Raw genomic sequence first — 15,501 nt, forward strand, 5'->3', positions numbered from 1 at the left:
TCATCTATCTAAAAGACCATATTATTCAGTAGAAGAGTTCCCTAATGACTAACTAAGAAATTACAGTAATGTACAAGTAACCAAACTTATCTTTATTTGGATGTCACATGCAGCAGCTTAAACTTATTAGTTCCTATGTCTATAGTTTACTTTGTTGTATGTTCACTTTGCAATTTCTATAAATTGTTGCAATATATCGATTTTGTTTTTTTCTTTACTTTATTAACTTATATTTTGTATTTTTGTATTTTTTTTTTATATTGACTATTTATCAAATTTCAGAAAATTGTATTTGTTATTGTTATTGTTAGATATTATTTGTTTTTTTCTGACTTTATGTTAAGCTTTGTCCATAAAATTTGTATAATTTTCAGTGAAAATAAAGCATATTTCTATTCTATTCTATTCTATTTGAAGAACTCCGGTACGACGCTCGGACCAAATAAAGGATATGACTGGTTAGCACGTTGACGGACAGTGCGTCAAATGTATCAGCAAGTGTTGTGACACTATATGTATTTTGCAAAATAGAATAGGGAAAACTGCAACGTCTATAGATGTTGTGTCACATTACATTAATGGAAATTAGATGTCTATAAACGTTCTGTCCGTCAACGTGTTAATCATTCTCGCAGGAGAGAAATAATTGGTCAAAAATGGTCAAACAAATTATTACATGACGCCGCTACATTCTTACGAAAGAGAAAATATAGATAGGGATTTTCTAGCATGCTCTCAAAATATTTCTTGTTCTGCTTCTCAAACCAAGATTCATCTAATCGTACCCATTAGTATTACATACTTTCTGCTATTTATTATTTCAATTAAAAGAAGCTATTAATAACTATTAATGAAACATCTATTTATTATTTCAATTATACAATCTTGTGTAAATAACATATTTTGTGTTTACATGGCTTTTAAACTTACATCATTTACGATTATTACTGGATACGAATATAGGTCGACCAGTACATATCTGCTTGCCGGATGAAACATAAAAATATTTCTAGCATGGGTTGCCTATCAAAATTGTGTCATAGCTATCCTTAAGGGGGGCCGAAGGGGTTGATATCAATATTCCAAACACATTTTTTTTAAAGTATGGTAGAATAATTCTACAAATCGAGTAGAAAGTAGGGCTATTAAACACCATCTCCCTACCTCCCTACCTTCGACTTGCTTTGCAGCAAGTTCGAGCCAGCGTGCTTGAGCCTAGTAAGAAACGGTCAACAGCTGTTCTTATTTTCTTATGTAAATAACTCCGCGATTTAAAAACATATTCCGGTTTATTCCGGTGTGCATCACTTTGCCATTTGACAGACAAAAAAGAAATTGAAATAAAAGTTGACAATATTTTAAAAGCAATTTTCTCAAAACTGCTTTTTTCTGGCTGTAGACATTGTAACTCAAAAACTACTTGACCAACTCACCTTGAATTTTATATATATTTTCTTTAGACATTCCTTGAGGTAACGTTGTCGAGATATTTTTTGTTTTTTGCTCATTTTTTTATCAATAATAAATATGTTGATTTTCACCCCTTTTTCCAAAAAAATTCTCAGAGAACTCATCATTGGATCATGATAAACAAAAAATTAAAAAATATTTTATTAGCTTATTAGTTTCTCGAGGTAATGCTGTGGAGTTTTTTAGTTTAAAGTCTAAACAAATATTTTTTTTGGAAAAAAGGGTGAAAATCAACATATTTATTATTGTTAAACAAAAAATGAGCAAAAAACAAAAAATATCTCGACAACGTTACCTCAAGGAATCTCTAAAGAAAATATATATAAAATTCAAGGTGAGTTGGTCAAGTAGTTTTTGAGTTACAATGTCTACAGCCAGAAAATTCACAGCCAATTTCTTTTTTGTCTGTCAAATGGTTAAGTGATGCACACCGGAATATACCGGAATATGTTTTTAAATCGCGGAGTTATTTACAAAGGAAAATAAGAACAGCTGTTGACCGTTTCTTACTACGCTCAAGCACGCTGGCTCGAACTTTCTGCAAAGCAAGTCGAAGGTAGGGAGGTAGGGAGGTAGGATAGTATTTAATAGCCCTACTTTCTACTCGATTTGCAGCAGGTTCGCACCAGCACGCCTGAACGTAATGAACAACGGTCAAAAACTGTTCTCATTTTCTTTTGTAAATTTCTCCGCGATTCAAAAACATATTCCGGTGTGTATCACTTTACCATTAGACAGACAAAAAAGAGATTGGAAATAAAGTTGACAATATTTTAAACACTTTTTTCTCAAAATTGCTTTTTTCAGGCTGTAGACATTGTGACTCAAAAATTACTTGACCAACTTTCCTCGAGTCTTATATATATTTTATTTAGACATTTCTTGACGTAACGCTGTCGAGATGTTTTTTGATTTTTACTCCTTTTTTTGTGTAACAATAATAAATATGTTGATTTTCACCCCTTTTTGTCATAAAAGTTCTTTGTTTAGACTTCAGTGATATCAAAAATCAAAATTAGATAAAACTAAAACAACTCCACAGTATTACATCGAGAAACTCATAAGGTAATAAAATCTTTTTGAATTTTTTGTTTACCCTGATCCAATAATGAGAACTGACGCAAAATTCATTATATGTATTTTGAGAAGTCTTTTAAAAATTTGCCACCGTTGTCTTATTTTTCAGTATTTTTCCATGAAATTTTTCTTGAGGATTTCTTGAAACATTTTTTGTTACCAAAATAATAACAAACGATACTAATACATGTACCTACAAACTAATGCAAGAATCCTAAAATTTGGAGTACAATTCATAAAGTTATAAATTGTCAAATTTAGTCAAAAATTTGGGGGTCTAGGACGTTTCATCGCCGCCGTTTCGATGCCGCCAGTTCGATGCCGATGCCGGCCGATTCATCGCCAGTCAATTAATCGCTATCTGATATATTTCCGAATTTTCGACAGTTACAATTATTAGTTATTTTTAGTATTAATTAGGAATTCTAGGAAATGCGAGATATGACGGCGATGAAATGGACTGGCGATGAACCGGCGGCATCGAAACGACCGGCGATGAACCGGCGGCATCGAAACGTCCCATTCCGAAAATTTGGAGTGGCGGAATTTTGTCTGGGGAGTGTATTAACACATCTATTAAGTTATTTTTATGGTACATTTAGTAACTGGCGCCAGTCTCCTGGCATAAAAATTAAACAATTTTCTATTTGAGTCAGCGCTGGCCGACAACGTTGGACTGGCGCAAAAAAGCGTTTGCATGAGTCCCCCACCATGCTAGCGCTGTCGTGTCAGTTACTGGATATTATGTAAACCTGCCTTAATAGTTAAAAACTACATTATTGAATATTTATGCTTTCCAGATAGTTTTCAGTCAAATTTATTAACGATTGTTTATATAAGCCATTATTAGTCACTTCTGGGTTCAAACATGCATTCCTAATGGTCTTATCCATATCAACAGGTTCTTCAACACTCTCTATCGTACCATTAGACGGTTTTTGGAGGGTGCCTACAGCAAATTCTAGTGTCACATATGTCACTCCACAACAGAAACCATAAAACGCATACTTGTTCCAATGTTCTATTAGTGTTGAGTACGGAAAGAGTTTATTTGCGTCACAAGTTAAATCTCGTAAATAAGTTGTAAGTTCTTGATGATAATATTTTAAAAAGTCTGATGCCTTAAATGGTATCTGTACGCTGAAGAAAAAGTAATAGGTTAAATCTAGAACAGGTGAATGTATTCTGGAATCTTGGAAATCAATAAACATTGCATCTACTATAGATCCAGAACTTTTGTCCTAAAAATAATAAAAAACGTTATAAGTACACAAAGTTTAAACCTATTTATAGTCCATTCACTCATGGTAAAATATTGCAAAACCTAAAAATTAAAAAAAACCGATTGCACTGATATGAAATTTGGCATGAACAAAGCTAATATGTCAAAAAAACTGATGTTATGTCGATGTGTGCTTTTGCCCTGGGGGTGAGTTTCACCCCTTCTCGGAGGTGAAAAAATCTACGTTCAAAATAAGTCCGGAAATGGATAAACTGACTAATTCTAAGCAACTGTTTTTCTATAGCGTTTTTTCAACAATAGTCAATACTTGTCGAGTTATTTGAGAGTGAATATTTTCATTTTTCAAAAAAAAAAACCGACGGTTTTAGACGGTTTTTCGGTAATACCTCAAAAAGTAAGCATTTTATCGAATAAATATCATTCTTAGCAAAAGTATAGCTAAAAACAGAGAAATGGAAATGGTGTATGCATGAGGTGCGTAGACTCAGCAGTAGCAAAGTTTAAGCTAATGAAAATAGGTTCATTCATCAAATTTCAAATCGAACATTTCAACGCGAAATAAGAAGCATTTCTCGGAGAAAACTCAAAGTTACACTCAAAGTAAAGTTAGTCCATTTTTTAGTAAAAAAATCGTCAAAATCACCCCCTATTAGCATCTCAAATGAAATTAATTGTTACACTTCACAAGTAACTTGTCGTATGCATTGTATATATAGGATATGTAAGTTTCATCAGTTCAAACTGATTATTTTTAAAAGGGTTGTATTTGAAAGGAATTGATAGAGTCACTAATCACAAGTTTTTGCAAATTTTATCAGCCATTATCAACTAATTTTTGTCTTACAGAAAAACAAAAAATTCATCATATTCAGAAAAGCAAAACCCTACATTTTTTACTGTTTAAAATTTCTGTTATTACTCATAATTTTTAAATGATTTTGAAAAAAAGCAAGTTTTTCAAAATTTAAAACTTACAGATAGTATATAAACAATGCATAAGTACAGTGACTTGTGAAGCAGTGATTTTCACGATTTTTTTACCAAAAAAAGGGACCAACATTATTTTGAGCGCAACTTGCTTACTTTGGATGCTGCAAACTAAAAAAAACAGGTTTTTTTAAAGGCTTTAAAAAAGTTGTGACAAGTTTTCTTTAAAAAGGCGGCATACCACGGGCTGTTCTCAGATCAGATCAAGAGGTCGAAATGTACATATTTGATATACATTGATTTAATACATATTTGACTTGCTACAAACCCAAATACATATGTATACCCTAGTTAAAATAAATTCATTCATTCAATCATTAACATATGGTGTGTGATGGTATACGAGAACCCTCAAGGAACTTTCCTAACTCCTTTGTTATAAAAATAAGGTCATAATATTATAATTGCAATTTGTATAACTTATTACGATAGTAGCAAAGTTCAAAGTATTGAATCTATTAACCTTCCGTAACTAACATAGATTTTCTGAACATTAAAGCTAAAAAAATGTTTCCATTGACACACTTTCAAGTGTAGGGTTGTATTTACTCCTTGAAGGAGTGAAACTAAACAAGATTGATACCTATTTTTAATTTATTAAGCCTCTTAAACATTAGCAAAATACCAAAGAAAATAAAAACAAATATACAACATCTCATTTGTAAAAAACAGGCTCAATTTTTCCAATGCTGTTTTTTTGCACCTAGCTACTAAATAATCAAATCATCATTTTTTGTTCGCATGTCGCATGCCGTTTCGTTAATATAAATATTTTTTTCATCGAATATGTCACGTCCAACATCGGTCTCTCAGAAAAAGTTTTATATAAAATTGCCGTTAATTGCATAATCACTTGACACTAAACACTCAAACTTCTACACTATAAACAAACACCTGAATCAGGCAGCTACTGATGGCGGCGAAGATACATAACGAACAATTTGGATATAATCGTAAAAACTCTAAGTGGTCCGTCTCACAGACCCAATGTTAGTCACGGAAGCTTAAAATAATGCAACTAAACAAATTATTAGTACACTTTGTTTGTTGTACCTTACCATATAAGTTAATATAATATATTTGCAATGTTTTAACTATAATAAATATAAATAGGAAGGTCGTGTACCTGATACATTCTTACTTACATTCTCACTCTCGCAGGCCGCACATCAAAGAAACATGAAAAGTAAAACATGAAACATAAAACGTAAAACACGTTTCATGAAAATAAAACAATGCTAAACAAATAGAAGTCCGCATACCAATGAAACGAGTGTGATTCATGCGTGTGAAACATTTTTATCTTCCGAAGGCGCACACCAAAGAAACATGAAACGTGAAACACGTTTCATGGAAATAAAACACTGCTAAACAAATAGACGTCCGAATATCTATGAAACCAGTGTGATTCATGCTCGTGACACATTTTTATCTTCTTGAAACGTGTTTCATAAAATAAGACATGTTCTATTTTTCGATATCAGTTTCATTGTTTTGAATAAAGTTACGTGCGTAAAATAAATGCCGATCAAGGATTTAATATTGCATTGGTTTCTGTGGTGAAGCAGAACGAAGAGTTGTACAATTATAAACTAGAGTGGTACTCGAATAGGCAATAACAAGAAAATATCGTTTTTTTAACCAGGACCCACAATAAACAATGTAAATAGTTGAATACTCATTCTATAAAATTATTGAAATTTATCAAGATTATTTCATTCATAGGAGATTCTGACCAATAGAAAGCTACAGAAATCTGAATTAAACCGATAATTTTTAATAATCTCCCGTCGTTAAGTATATTACGTCAGATGCCCTTCGTTGCTACGAAAAAATACATTCAGTGACATTAATGACAATTATTGTTTTAAAAATTATAAAAGTGATGACTTTCAATCGTCAAATATTTATAAAAACTGTGTGTTTAATGGTACTTACATAAATAAATTACAATAAAATTTTGGTTTTGAACAGTTTTATTCATGAAATAATCGCAACAAATTGCACCCGACCTCTGAAATTAATATAGAATTTTTGCTCTCGTGACACTTTGACATAATTTCACTCGCCTTCGGCTCGTGAAATTAAAACTGTCAAAGTGTCACTCGGGAAAAATTCAATAATTTCAGAGCTCTTGTGCAATTACTACTGATAATTATCTAATTCGTTTGCAACCAAATAGTATGTACTATATGATTTTTGGACAGTAGATAATAAAAGAGTTTCCACAACAGCAACGGCCTCGCCATCATCACTTTATATTATTTAACATCTAAATTTTATTTTTGTTTCTTTGATTAGTATATTAGTGTAGGCAACAGAGGTTAAACTTCGAAAACTCGACACAAGTCCGGTTTTACTTTTTTTTTCTGGTATATCAAGGGGTGTTTATTATGAGACTAACATTTTCTTAAAATATTTTTCCCGGAAATGCTACTCCATCAGTAGTGTTTTTATATAAATATATATATTATGGTTATTGCAACATCCCTGCGGAGACTACCCTTATCCCTGAAAATAAGTTTGGCGAGCATATTTTTACGATTTTTTCATTACTTATATATATTTTTTGAAACAACGCTTATACAGAATTAAAGACCACTATTTGCTCTACAAACAAGGCCCTATGCAGTTTTTTCGTATAAGCAACCGTTACGGCACAGTGGCGCCGCAAATCTCAGAAATGCTTTGGCGGGCTCCAGTTTTTGTTTTTTTTTGTCACCTATTTATTTTATTAATAACATACTTATGACAAATAAAATAACACACTGTCTGCTACATGTTATGACCTATACATATTTTACTTTCTTTGCACCCTAAAGCCGCAGTGGTGGCCCACAGTCAATTTTTGCATATTTTCTTTATTAATTTTCCTTTTTTTTTGTTGGTTTCGGGGAAAATATGGGGGTGAATTATACAAATTTGTAAATAACACGTGTACATGGGTAATCGCTAAAAGTTTTTTTACTCTGGCATAAGCGGTTCAGATAGTATAAAAAGGGACCTTTTAAAAGTTAACACCCTGTAATTAAAAAATGGACAATGCCCTTAAATGAAACCTGTACCAAAAAGTCAGACATTTATTTGTGACTAATTGCCGCTGGGTTGCTTCTTGATTCCCATTACGGTCAGGGAAAAATAATTTTTTTAAAACATCTTTTTTAAAAACTTGTCAACTTTGGGGCGCCACCTCCGCTAAACGGTGTGTGATAGATATAATATGCTGTCGCGGAATAAATTGTGGGAAATATAGTCCTCTTCATATTTCTATTAAGGAATTTTTTGCAATAACGTACAGGAAGGGCTACGTTTTGCAAAACTCACAAACTACCCCTATTAAAGGGGTGAAAATGGGTGTTCCGGGGCGAAATCTTTTAAAAAAAAGTTAGTCTCATTAAAAACACCTCTTGATATAATAGAAAAAAAAATAAAACCGGACTTGTGTCGAGTTTGCGAAGTTCAACCTCTGTTTCCTACACTATATAACATGAAACGGTTTCGGTCTTAACAATTTATTTGTTTCATGTTTCACGTTTTATGTTTCACGTTTGTTTAATATTAAAAAGAAATTAAAGAACGGCGCCGACAGCAACGACCACGTCACTATCCATTGCTGACTATACAAATTTTATTTTTGTTTCATCGATTAGCATATCACATGAAATGGTTACTTTTTTACAATTTATTTGTTTCATGTTTCACGTTTAATGTTTCACGTTTCATGTTTCTTTGATGTACGGCCTGACTAAGACAGGGGATAAAGAAATGGAAAAAGTTTAAGTTTGTTTGTTCGGGGTAGTGTCTTGGTTGCCACCCCAACGTCACAGGTGGTGGTCTTTGAAATTAAATTAAATCTTAACTCTCTTATCTTATTTATTATTGATAAATACCTGTATTGGGTAAAGAAATTAAAGTTTTATGTACTCTAAATAGAAATAAGTAATTTCCTACCTTAAATTTATACATAAGGTTAAACTTATGAAGATCGCCATGGACAACCACAACTTCTTTCGGAAGATCATCAACAATGTTCAGCATAGTTTGTTCATTAACGTTTTTCATTAATATTCTAAACTTCGATAACATTTCTTGCTTGTTAGTCTCTTCCAAAGTATTTTCAATTATTTTGCACAATAGGTCTTGAAATACATCGTTGATCTTTACCATAACTTCTCTGTTTGTCATATTAAAATCTGTAGCATGTTTGTCAAATGTTTGTTTGTCTATATGTCTCAGAGCAAAAGAGAGAGCATGGTATTGTGCTATGTTTTTTGCAATGACCTCTTGCCCTTCCGCGTTTAGAGATACAAAGGAGTCAATTACCCCCCAGCCAGAAAATGAAAGATTTTCCAAAATAATTATTTCATATCCATCTTTCATTAAAGTTCTGTAACATTTTGGTATTTTATTAAATATGTTTTTAATCTTCAAATCGGTCTGCAATTTGTTGAAAATAGGTACAATTTCTCTAAAAAATGCTGACTCGCGACATCCTGTAGCAACCATGCTGGAATCTAGTTTAGTTTTTCCAACTTTTACTGCTAATGGAATTTCTCGTGCGTTTTCCTGTTGGTCTATAATACTGACTTTAGCAAATAACAAATGTGAACCCATATGAAATGATCTTTGGGAGTTTTCATCAATTTTTACATCGAAAAATTTCAGATTTTGGGAATAAAATACTTCTTTTAATACTGGTAATATATCCATATTAAATTTCTAAAACGAAATTATTTAAGTTAGAGTAAGATTTTGGGCAATTTATTGCCTTATTTAATATATACAATTTAATATATAAATTTAATATATATATATATATATATATATATAGTGTTGAATTAACAGAAATTGCGGTCTGTGGCTTAGAATGAAACTACATTTAATTTTGTTTTATTTTTGTTTGAACATTTATTTTTCATCTTCATCTTCATCAGGAAGAAACTACAAAATTAACTAACAGTCAGGTACAAACATAATATTCCAGTGATACATATAACTTACGAATTGCTGTAGGTATGTTACATAAACCAATTTAACTTAGAACTACACATGTCAATTTTACGAGAGCGACCAGAGCGACACTGAGTCAGGTATCTTTTCTCACATGTTTAAGGGCTAAAATCTCTAATACCGAGCCATTTGTTTTTTTTTATGACAGATTTGGAAATCCTCATTTTTTATTACAAACTTGAATTCCTTATTTAAAAATAAGCAACTTTTATTCAAAACACTTTTTTGAATTGTGGATCTGATGGCGCTATAATCGGTAAAACCGATTTATCGTGATACCATAGGTAAATTAAAAAACGGTCTAATATCTCAATAAATACACTTCCAAATGACAAATTAAAAAAAAAAGAAATATTTAATATTTGTCAAAGACCTATCTAATGACATTAAACACTACCCCCTCTCCACACCCAGGGGTGGGGTGAGGGTAACTATAAAATCTTAAGTAGGAACTCCTATTTTTTATTGCAGATTTAGATTCCTCATGGAAAAATAAGTACAGTGGAACCCCGATAAGTCGGCCCCCGATAACCCGGAAGTCCGGCTAACCCGGACCGATTTTCATCAGACAAACATTTTAACAAATAAACAATTTAACAATTTTATCAAATAAAAATGTATGTAGGCAAAATAATATTTGAAAGATAATGTGTATTTGTGTAATTTGAACTATACGATAGTAACAATGATTCATGACACACGGCGGCAGAGCTACCGTCTCGGCTTACCGGAAAGAACAGGCACCTGTCTGTATTCATTTTCCTTTATTTTTGTCAAACTGTCTTAGCATTGTTTAAAATAGACTAAAAGACTATTAAAAAAAATCTTTTTTAAAACAATGGTCTTAGTCTGTTCTTAAATAACAACATTGTTCCTTGTGAGCATATTGTGTGTAGTACAGTCGTATTGTTCACTTTTGTTCTGTAGTCGTGCTTCAGATTGTGTTTGCGTGTTTTTTGTCTACGTAATGGCAACAAAACGTAAAAATGTTGTAGTGACAATGGAAAAGAAACTAGAAGAATTAGGTAGAATTGATAAAGGCGAATCTTTAAAATCAATTTATTGCAGCATCATATGGTGTCGGTACATCTACAGTATGACTGAGTTTTTTACCAAGAAATGAACAATACTCTACACTCTATACAACTATACGTAATTTAGATGTGTATTGTGCATATGTGTTTCATGTTTTTGTAATTATAATGGAGGTTATCTGTAAGTATACTGTATTTTATTAATTTTTACCATATTTTCCAGCTAACCCGGATTTTCGATAACCCGGATCGGCCGCGGTCCCGATTAATCCGAGTTATCGAGGTTCCACTGTAACATTTATTCAAAACATTTTTAAGAATTTTTGATAGATGGCGCTAATAAATCGCATTTTTTCGATTATAGCGCTATCTATGAACAATTCTAAAAAAAATTTCGAATAAATGTTATTTATTTTTTTATGAGGAATCCAAACCTGCAATAAAATACGGGGGTTCTCACCTCTAGTGTGTGGAGTGGAGGGTCGTGTTTGGTGTCATTCGATAGGTTTTTGAAAAATATTAAAAAAGTGTTTTTTGGTCTTTCATTTGGAAGTGTACTTCTCAAGATATTAGACCGTTTCTCTAACAATTTACCTATGGTATCACGATAAATTGTTTTTATCGCCAACCTTCACTAAAGTCATTCATTATTGTACTGTTTTGCTCTCATTTACGGCAGGAAAGTAAGACTTTATTGTACTGAAAGAAGAATTTTACTTTACCTGCCGCGATTATTAATCAAATTAACCGAGATTGAATGTAAAGGGGTCGATGGCATTAATCGATTATTTATTTGAATGAACTTAACATTTATTTACTTTTACTTTAATTATTAAAAATATTATACAAAATTTGGGATATAATTAATTAAATTTATGTCAAAACGTGAAATTCTGTAGTCTTTTGTAATAATATTTAAATAAAATAAATCAAAACTTTACCGATTTAGTAATTATTCAATATTGATAACTATCGATTAAAAATTGAAAGCGGCCATCATGCAAAAGTCATCTGTCATCACTGTCATGCAATTTTTATTACGTCTAAAATTTAAAAACATCTTAAATTGTAAATTATAAGTAAGTGTTAAAACCAATATCAAATTATGTTGGCGATACAATTTTGTATGCACCACGTTATTATAAACTCTTTATCGAACTCGTCTGTTACTCGCCTTGTTCGCTACGCTCGCTCTTCCCGTAATATCAGACTCGTTCGATAACAAATCACTTTACTAACTTGGTATTGTCCTTTTCATGATCATTTTTCAGTGCGTAACAAATGATAGGAAAAAGAGTAAGTCCGTGATAATACACATTTATGACATTTATTCTAACATGACATTTTAGTTCAATCTGACAGTTGTCACATTTTATTTTCAATTTGGAACAAAAACAAATCAAATGTGTTTCTTGCATTTATAAAATGGTATTTTCTTTGATTGGTATAGTCTTATAAATTATACAGATTATATTTGTAATATTATTATATAATTAAAAAAAAATATTTTTTTATTATGGCGCCATCTATCGACAACTAGAATAAATGTTATATAAATGTTACCGACGAAATGTAATCACCGACGTGCCTTTTTTTCTGTCACATACAATTTAATGCGTTAGAAAGAAATCGAAAAACTGTGACGCACTGAAAAATGATCATGAGAAAAAGAATACATAAATAACCATTACCAATTATAGCGCCATCTATCCAAAATTCGAAAAAAATGTCTCGAATAAAAGTTGCCTTTTTATGTAAGGAATGCAAATCTGCAATAAACAAGGGGTCTTCATTAAGGATTTTAATGTTACCCCTCACCAAACCTCCAGGGGGTGAAGTGAGGGTCATGTTAAGTGTCATTCGATAGTTCATTTCACGACATATGCGACCTTTTCACTACTGGAACACCTTCTATAAGTATGTAGTTTCAAATGAAGCAGAAATAAATAAAAAATAATAAAAAATAAAAAATATAGTTATACACACCATTATGTTACCGACCAAGTATGATTTCAGGACAAACTAATTCTTCATATAGGCTATAGGCTATATAATTAATTATTATTGGTATAGTATGGTCCAAACTAGGTGATCCTAATATAAATACGCACACTTCAGGATAAACTAATACGACCTGGTATAAACATTAGAGTACACCTCAAAAGCCAAACTGAATAGATAAACAAACGCTCACTAATTGAAAAAATAATTATTTTTATCAAAACGACCATAATTCGTCCGTAACAATTAGTACTATCAACGGTAATTGTAGTAGAATAAATAATTAGTGTTTTCTTACAAAAGCCGTAATTATACCCCAATTTTTTAAAATTATTATTTAATTTTATATATTATAGTGTCAATGGCCATTGCAGCCGAGACACATAAATTTAAATAAAAAAAATTACATATCGCTACAAACAATTATATTATTAGTGCAGTCACTGAAGATAGATATGAGCTATTACCTCCGATTTCGTTGAACCTCCATAGATTTGCATGAAAATTGGTGAGTGGTTAGAGGATATCTCAAGGAACAAAGGTGACTGGCATGGTACTAACTTGCACTTTTACCCTGGGAGTGGTTGCCACCCCTTCTCGGGGGTGAAAATTATTTTATTAAAATAACCCCATAATTACATAGAAAGACAAATTCCAAGCAAAAGTTTTAAAATAAATCAAAACTTTTTGAGCTATTAAAGATCAAACATTTTAATTATTCCTGAGAAAAATGTATGTTTTTAACCGATTTTTCATAAATATCTCAAAAACTATAAGTTTTTACAAAAAAGATATAATTACCAAAATTGAAGATAATAAAAGTTGAAATAAACTTCTTACTAGAAAAACCTTTTGGTCTTAAATAAAAGTGAGTTATAGGTAATTGAATGTATATTTTTGTCCGGCGAGTACCCAAATCTAAGTATTGAAGCTTAAATAACGGGAAAATGGTCCATTTTATAACATACCTACACTTATTAAACATTTGTCAAAGTACTTAGAAATATCTATCACATTAGCCCCCGAACAAGTTGATAGCATTAAAGTTTATGCTCTAAAATATTTAAAAATTTATTTTAAAAATTTTTCCAAAAAATGATATATTTTTTTAATAACTCCGTTAATTTTTACGATATCAGGTTCACCTAAGAACCATTTGAAAGCTAGTTCCAAGCAGCGGCGGATCCAGCATCGTTAAGAGGGGGGGCCGATCATAGATATATAATAACAAGTAGATTAGGCCAGGTCCGAAAAATAGCGTAACGCGGAGCAGTTCGGGTCGGTGGTCTATCTATCTCTCTCTACCGGCGTGTACAGGATTATCATAATCCAAAATAAGAGCAAGACATATTCGTTTAATTTTTAAATGTTCTACAAAACAAACGTCACGTTGAGGTGACACCGATTACTTAACACAAGTGCACCAGTTTTCAATAACGCTTCGTCAGCGGTTCAATATTATTCTTAATTCACGGTCAAGCTGAAGTCAGCATTAAAAACATCAACACTTTCCGAGTTTATTTATAGTTACAGCAAAGCATTGTGGATCATTCCATTTCATTAGTTTATCAATTATCATTCGTGATTCAGATACATTATTAGACAGCTAGACTTCAAACGCACCAACTAGTTACTGTGGTATTTAGAGTTGGTAAATAAATAAGTATTCAGTAAAAGTGTTTACTTCATTAACCCCTATAATAGGGGGTAACTACCCCGACTAACCTAGGATGTTCTTAAGGATGGAGTACCATCATAGGCGCTTAGCTTTCTCTCTCTAGCATATGATGGCCGCCGCCTCTGTGTTTGTGTCGTTCCATTACTCCCACCTCTTGGTAGATACGCTCACATCCGCACGGAAGACAAAGATAGCTAGACCACCGTACTTGATATTGCCGTTACACCCCGATGCATTGAGTGGCATATAACTAGTCTGGTCTATGGTTAACATGTCTCTGGGGCCGATTGGCTAAAGGCTATAAAGGGATAAGGTGGTAAAATCTGCACTCGGCTGAATTTGTATTTGGATGTGGTAACTAGAAAGTGCATATTTCAAAACCTCCTTAGCCAAATTGTTAGCTCTCTATGTGACCCCAGGTGTCCCCTCCCGTAAAAATGTGTTTTTTAAAAAACATTGTTTTCTGAGCGATCCTTGGGTTTAAACAATCTGAAAAACTTAAAAATATACATTGTTATGTCCAAAACTACATTTTTGTCTCATACGCAATATACATTGTTATGTCCAAAACCACTAATTTTTTCAGATTTTTTGATCAAAATTGAGTTCAGGAAAATTTTTTTAAAATTTTGAAAAAAATTTTAAGTTATGTAAAATTTGAAAGAACTTATTTTTATGTCCCCCCTTTATATCCTTAGCGTTTCCTGAACGATCCTTTGCTTTAACAATCGGAAAAAAACAGTTCTGTGTCCGCCAAAAATTTCCTCCATAACCTAAATTTTTTAGAAAAGGTTTAAAATTTTTCCTAAGCTCAATTTTGATCTAAAAATTCTGAAATAAAAATCAGTGTTTTTGGATATAACAGTCTATGTTCCTAAATTTTTTCAAATTATTTAAATCGAAGGATCCTTCAGAAATTTTTTTGCTCGAAAAATCACATTTTTTGCGATAGGGGACACCTAGGGTCACATAGGGAGCTAAAAATTTGACTAACGGGGGGT

General features: G+C 32.0%; 2 protein-coding genes across 2 annotated transcripts in view; both read right to left on the minus strand.

The window, feature by feature from the left end:
* Positions 1-15,501, minus strand: part of LOC114325498 (suppressor of lurcher protein 1) — a 933,155-nt gene that overhangs the window by 562,019 nt on the left and 355,635 nt on the right. The window lies entirely within an intron of this gene.
* Positions 838-13,043, minus strand: LOC114330472 (uncharacterized). Its single transcript, XM_028279816.2, has 3 exons — positions 12,808-13,043; positions 8,729-9,496; positions 838-3,788 (listed from the first exon to the last, which is right to left on the minus strand). Exons 1-3 carry the CDS (start codon positions 12,808-12,810, stop codon positions 3,324-3,326), a joined length of 1,236 nt encoding a protein of 411 aa, XP_028135617.1. The 5' UTR covers positions 12,811-13,043; the 3' UTR covers positions 838-3,323.

This window comes from Diabrotica virgifera, chromosome 4, assembly GCF_917563875.1.
Source record: "Diabrotica virgifera virgifera chromosome 4, PGI_DIABVI_V3a".
In the NCBI taxonomy this organism is placed as follows: Eukaryota; Metazoa; Arthropoda; class Insecta; order Coleoptera; family Chrysomelidae; genus Diabrotica; species Diabrotica virgifera.

What these genes read in the sequence shown, in the direction of transcription:
- LOC114330472 (XM_028279816.2), bottom strand. An exon ending in ACCTTATGTATAAATTTAAG is followed by an intron (nt 3,789 to 8,728) that starts GTAGGAAATTAC and finishes TATTATTTTTAG; the next exon opens with GACAAAAGTTCTGGATCTAT.